General features: G+C 39.5%; 1 protein-coding gene across 1 annotated transcript in view; it reads left to right on the top strand.

The window, feature by feature from the left end:
* Positions 1-2,347: 2,347 nt before the first annotated feature.
* The window catches only part of radil2b (Ras association and DIL domains 2b), a 39,699-nt gene continuing 36,046 nt past the window's right edge, over positions 2,348-6,000 (top strand). Inside the window, exons 1-2 of the mRNA XM_087845271.1 lie at positions 2,348-2,822; positions 5,721-5,926. Coding sequence (XP_087701397.1) covers positions 2,695-2,822; positions 5,721-5,926 — 334 coding nt within the window. The 5' untranslated portion in view covers positions 2,348-2,694. The remainder of the gene's footprint in view (positions 2,823-5,720; positions 5,927-6,000) is intronic.

Below are 6,000 nucleotides of genomic sequence, written 5' to 3'. Positions count from 1 at the left end.
TAAAATACCAGAGTCATGCAGTGTATTTCCAGCAGGTCAGTTCTGGTCAAATTATAGACGTCAGAGTCAACATAAGCCCAGAGCTCTGCTTTATTTTGGCTCATAGCACTGCTTTGGAGATAGTGAAAGAAAGGGAGATTTGTGTGTAGTAAAGGCATTTTTAATTGTTCCGCAAACAGCAGCACTGACTTAACTACTGTTAAGTTTGTGAGGTATGGGCTGTAAAGCTTTCTTAAGTCTCCTGCTTGCAGATGTCACTCCTCCTTCTCCAGCCAGGGATCTGATTACTAGATCTTAAGCCCTTCTGTTCTCTTCCTATGTACTGAGAAGGCCTGACCTTGGCCTACAGGCGGATTCTTTCCTGCTCACGATAAGATGGATAGCCTTTCCAGTGAAGTGCGAGTAAACGAGTCTACACGAGAGAGAACCCGCACGGTGTGAACTTGCAGTGACATGCGGGGGAAGCCCTGCGTAGTGTTTACACTACAGGAGTTGTTACAAGATTCAGGTATCAGAAGTGTCATGTTATCCAAGAGGGGCTATACAGAACAGCTCCGCCCATTTATCTTTCCACGTAAACCACGAGGGAGTGCTCTTCAGCTCACCAGCGGGTGTTTGATGTGTTTTTGTTTAAAGTGAATTAATGAATTAGAGAAAAGTGGATTTTGCGAATTGAACAAAATAAGCAAACGTGAATTAAATAACTACTATACTGGGTTTAGAATATATATATACATATATATATATAGATACGTGAAATTTTATATAATAATTTCACTGAAAATTATATATAATAATATATATATAATAATTATATATAATAATTTCATGTAAGGTTTTCAATTTTTTGAATCCCTTATAAACAATGTCAGTGTACAAGCAGAGCTTCTGTTCAGGGTGTTACACTCGGTTATTTGTAACGCACCGTGCACCATCTAGTGGTCATGTCGCTAATCGACGATCACGTGGTGTTGCTCTTGGAACTCTCCAAACAAATCAGCTGCTGGTGGACTTTCTGACGGACGAATGGAAAAACATAAAAAGCAACTTTAAGCTTGCATCTTATCATTCTAGTGTAATTTTGTATTAGCTCTTACATCCACTAGTGAAATTTTGTATGGAGTGGATCTTATTTGTTGTGTAGCTACTTTCTTCTCTCATTATGGGTAATGGGCTGAATAACTAAATCTCAGTTACAATATTGTGCAAAAGTCTTAAATCACCTCTTATTCGTTTATATTTTGATACGAAATTGGAATCACATGAAACTACAAAACACATGTGATACACTCTGATGTGAGTTTGCCAGTGATAGCAGGAAATTCTTCTACCCAGCAACCTGAATGACAGCATTCAGGGCAATCAGCTAATTTTACACATTGGTTTTATACGTTAGCATATTTTTACTGAGAACACTGGATAAAAGCATTAGAACATTTCTTGTCACACATGGACCTCTGATGATGACGTAAGCCAGCAATTTGGTTCAGGGTTTCATAACTAAAAGGATTTACCAAGCAGTAAATCCTTTTAGTTATTAAAGGTTTAACAAAAGTATCTTAAACGTAGTGTTCACAACTCAAATATGATTGTTTTTTTCCATAATAGCTCCACTTAAAGATGGGCAAAGATTCCAGTAATGACATAATATGCAAAAACAATCCCTCGAGCTTAAAGCTAAAGCAGCTTCAAACACTTTTTTTTAATACTAGCTCTGTGTGTTACCAACAAAAGGGGATGTTACTGTATCTCAAGCAGAAACCTACCTGCTGTTCAAATCTTCTTTTTTTGTGGGAAAGCAAATCAGAAGAACTTTGGCTTTGACTACTTTTGGACTGAGTCAGTCCAAAAGTAGTTGGTATTGAGGGGTTACACCAGGGACCTGTATTAGATAAATAAGGATTAATTTGAAAGGTAAATCATTGCAAAGCTAGAATCTAGTAGATTTAAGAGTAAAAGAAAAAAAAAAATCGGAACTGCAAATTAGAATAATAAGCCTACATTAATAATAATAATAAAAAAAATCCTGCTGTGATCTGCTTTCAGCCAGAAGATGGAGTGATGGACACAGAAATCTTGGATTCACTCACTGCTCGAGTTCCTCTGTCACATCTTCCACAGCAAGAAAAGCGGTGCAATGCTGTGAAAGCTGGGATTTAAAAGGTCAGACGAGTTCTTCAGTAAGGTTTTATTTTGAAAGTTTCAGTGCGGGTGGGCGGGTGTGCGCACCCTTGGCGCTTTCAGGCAGTTGCGCTGTCGAAACACATCTGGAGAGCGGGTTCGTTATGAATTTGAAACAGGCTGCTTCCTTTGGAAGCGGACAGGATACGTCATAATGGCAGCAGTGTTCATCAGATGTGTCCGCTCCCTGGAATGACATCAGTAAGATATATTTCAATCACGTGTCAGCGTCCCAGAGACAGTTAAGAGATGAAGTTGTAACTGGAGAAGCTTCGTCGCTGTTGTTGGACTGAGCAGTCCGTCAACAGCTGGATGAGGGTTGGAAACATCTGCAGCGCTTATTCCGGAAAATGAAGCAGCAGCTGGATGAATTTGCGCCTCGGTTCCTGAATGGAACATGTCAGGAATGACGCAAGGCATCACCGGCTGTTCTCCAGTCGAGCACGAGAATAACCCTCTCTGATCATTTAGAATAAAACCACTTTAACGCAGCACCAGGTGGATCAGACAGGAATGAGTCGGATTAAAGATTCCTCTGAGGAGCTGCGCTCTCTACCACCAAGACCCCCGAACTTACCTGCAGCTCTCCCAAAGAGACGGTTTGTCAGGCTGGGGAGGAAGACCAGTGATGGCTCTCAGCAGTGAGTATGAAACACGTGCTAACAAATGCGTATTCGTGCCAAATTGTGTTCATATGCACTTTAATTAACAAGTTGTTCACCTGACCAAACTTTTGTCTGCCTCATTTCACCTTTACTTCAGTCTTCATGCTTCCTGTCATTTGATTGTATTGTTTGGCATGCTGTCTGACTGTTGTTGTATGCTGTTATGTATTCAATCCTGATGTGTCCTGGAACTTGCGATCCCCTAAGCCACTGGATATAACAAAGCATGAGGTCCACGTTCACACTGACAGACTGTCTGTGTATTTGAACTGTGAACTTGACTTTAACTGTAACAAAAACAGATGATCCATGTTGGTTGTTCACCTGACAAAACATTTGTATCCCCAAGTGCAAGTTTACTTCTGTCTCTTTCTTCCGATTTGAATGTTTTGTATTTCATGTAATATTAGTCCCAGTCACTGTGAACAGGAACTGATCGGAAATTTTAAACTTCAAGTGACTGAATGGGGTCATTTTTGGCTCAGTCGTGTTTTTACATAGATTTTTAGAATTATACACACATGCATTTGTCAGTCTACTTCTCCTATAGCATTTCACAGTTCAGTTTTCCACTTCTTACTTTTTTCGTAGTGTTTCGCAGTCATCCATGGCGAACAGACCTAGAGTTGTAAGAGTGGTAATGCTTTATAATATAGCCATCCACTAAAAGCACAATCATCCTGCAATTAAGTGGAATTTTGATGTATATTATTTGAAATTACTAATAATTATATTTAGATACAAATACTTAGGCGCACTTGAATAAGTGGGCAACAAGTCAGATTTTGTTAGGAAGCAAAGAAATATTTACACTCTAAGTAAATTTAAGTAGTATGTAAGTAATTTTAACTAATGAATACTTGTTTTCCCACAAAACCATCAGGTAATTGCACACAGCTCAGTTAGGCCATACTTTAAATTACTTACAGGATCATTTCTGTCTCCTTTTCTGTAAAATACCTGTAAGTTAGGCAAGGTTATCCCACTCTAAAATACAGTTCGCACTCTAAAAAGTACAGGGAAATCACACAGTACTTAAAATTATTTATGTAGAACTTAAAATGACGATACACACTTATGTAACCACATAAGTTAAATTTACTTACCGCATAATTATTTCTTTGTTTCCTGTAGAATATGACCTGTTACCTTCTTAAGTATTTGTATGTAAATATACTTCTATTGTTATTTCAAATAAAATATATTGAAATATTATTTAATTACAGTTGACAAGCTGCACTATAAACTGTTACTGTAAGATTTACTTCTCCAATACCTTCAGGCAGAGTCATCAATTCCACGCTCATCGTCCACTTTCTTACATACATCTGTTCAACCACTCATTGACACAGATATCTAATCAAACAGTCACACTGCAGGAACTCCATTTAGCCATTTAGCCATAAGTAAGGTGACCTACTGAATTTCAAACTGATCATGAGAATAGGGAAGAATGATGATTTAAGTGACTTTAGATGTGGCGTGGAGATGAAAATGCCAGAGCTCAGAGGAGAATGGTCAGACTGCTTTGAGCTGATAAGAAGACCACAAACTGAAATAATAACCACTAATCAAGTGCACAACATATGTAACCTTGAAACAGATGGGTTACACTAGCAGAAGACCACGCTGGGTACCAAACCTGTCAGCTAAGACCAGGAAACTCAAACTATAGGTATCATACACAACGAGAGCCATTACAAAAGTATTTCATCATAAAATAAAACGAGGTTCTAAATGAAAGATATTCAGCAAAATTCACCTTGCTCTACAGGGACTTATCCCACGAAGAAACACAACCATAAAGATGCCAGCAGTGAAGCTGCACTAACACATACATGGACAATGATACTGTCACACTGAAGTTCAGTTCAAAGTTGTAAAAGCTCAGGCAAGTGGTTTTTAATTCAACATGGACACATGAACTTAAGTTTGGTACAAGTAGAGCTTTGCAGTATTGTTACACACCACTACACACACTGATGAACTCAGCTACTGGTGCTCGTCTTCCTTTTTTAAGACTATTGGCCTGATATTGGGGTGGCTGTAGTTCAGGTGGCAGAGCGGATCAGCCACTAACCAGAAGGTCGGTGGTTCAATCCCAAGCTGCAAGTCTGCATGACAAATATCCTTGGGCAAGATACTAACCCCATGTTGCTCTCCGATGCATCCATCGGAGTGTGAATGTGTATGAATGTTAGATACTTAGCACTTAAGCTTAGAAGTGCTTGTGTGATTGGGTGAATGAATTAGCTGTATAAAGCGATATGAGTGCTCGGACAGAGTAGAAAAGCGCTATATAAGAACCAGTCCATTTACCATTCAGAAGCTGAACACCAAACTGAAAAAATGCCACTGCGTATTTCTTCTACAAATAAACCCACATTTTGAGCTGAGAGAACTTGAAGGAGCTTTCATTATCCTCTAATGCAACTGCTTATGTAGGAGTGCTAAGATTATTAATCAGACATGTAAAATCGTTTATTTCCAAGTGGTGGCGTAACTGCAGAGAACCTTTGAACCATAATGATAAGTAGCTTAGAGGCTCAGTCTGAAGTAAAGCAACACTTGATTATTTCATTCATGTCCCAAGAGAGCTTAGAGAAGCATGGTGAAGGAAACCAGACAGGTCAGAACGGTATGTGCCCAGCATATGTGCTGCTTTCAAGAATGGACATGATACTTTATGATTCAATTTGCTTTTTCTAATATCTTTGTTTTGGTTCCCTTTTTTTGTGGCTGATGATTGTCTGATTGGTTGAAGACACAACATGTCTTCCTTGATCTTGAACCGATGTGATGGCTTTATCAGTCCTCCAGCTGGTAAGTGTTCAAAATGTTTCTCAAACACTCTTTTTTTACTTTTTTATTTAGCAGTTCAGCTTCATCCACTGGAAGTTCATCTGCTAGTAGATCTGCTGAGGGCGTGGCCATAAGACAGCCCTGCAAAAGCCGCATTCGTCGGAACACCCACCGCCTCTCAGGTGTCTTTCTCCGCACCCCCACCTCCACCTCAGGCTCCATGGCACTGACTGCAGGACTCAAGTCATCATTGTCTGTCCACACCAGGAAGGGAAGCAGTACGTCACAGTGACTTTACTTTCTCCCTGCATGTTTACACTCAGGATTTGTTGTCATTGGAAGGGTGCTAATG

The sequence above is a fragment of the Neolamprologus brichardi genome, chromosome 8 (genome assembly GCF_056152115.1).
Source record: "Neolamprologus brichardi isolate AB-2024 chromosome 8, ASM5615211v1, whole genome shotgun sequence".
In the NCBI taxonomy this organism is placed as follows: domain Eukaryota; kingdom Metazoa; phylum Chordata; class Actinopteri; order Cichliformes; family Cichlidae; genus Neolamprologus; species Neolamprologus brichardi.
The sequence above is the reverse complement of the archived record's forward strand: the minus strand, read 5'-3'. Positions and strand labels throughout refer to the sequence as shown.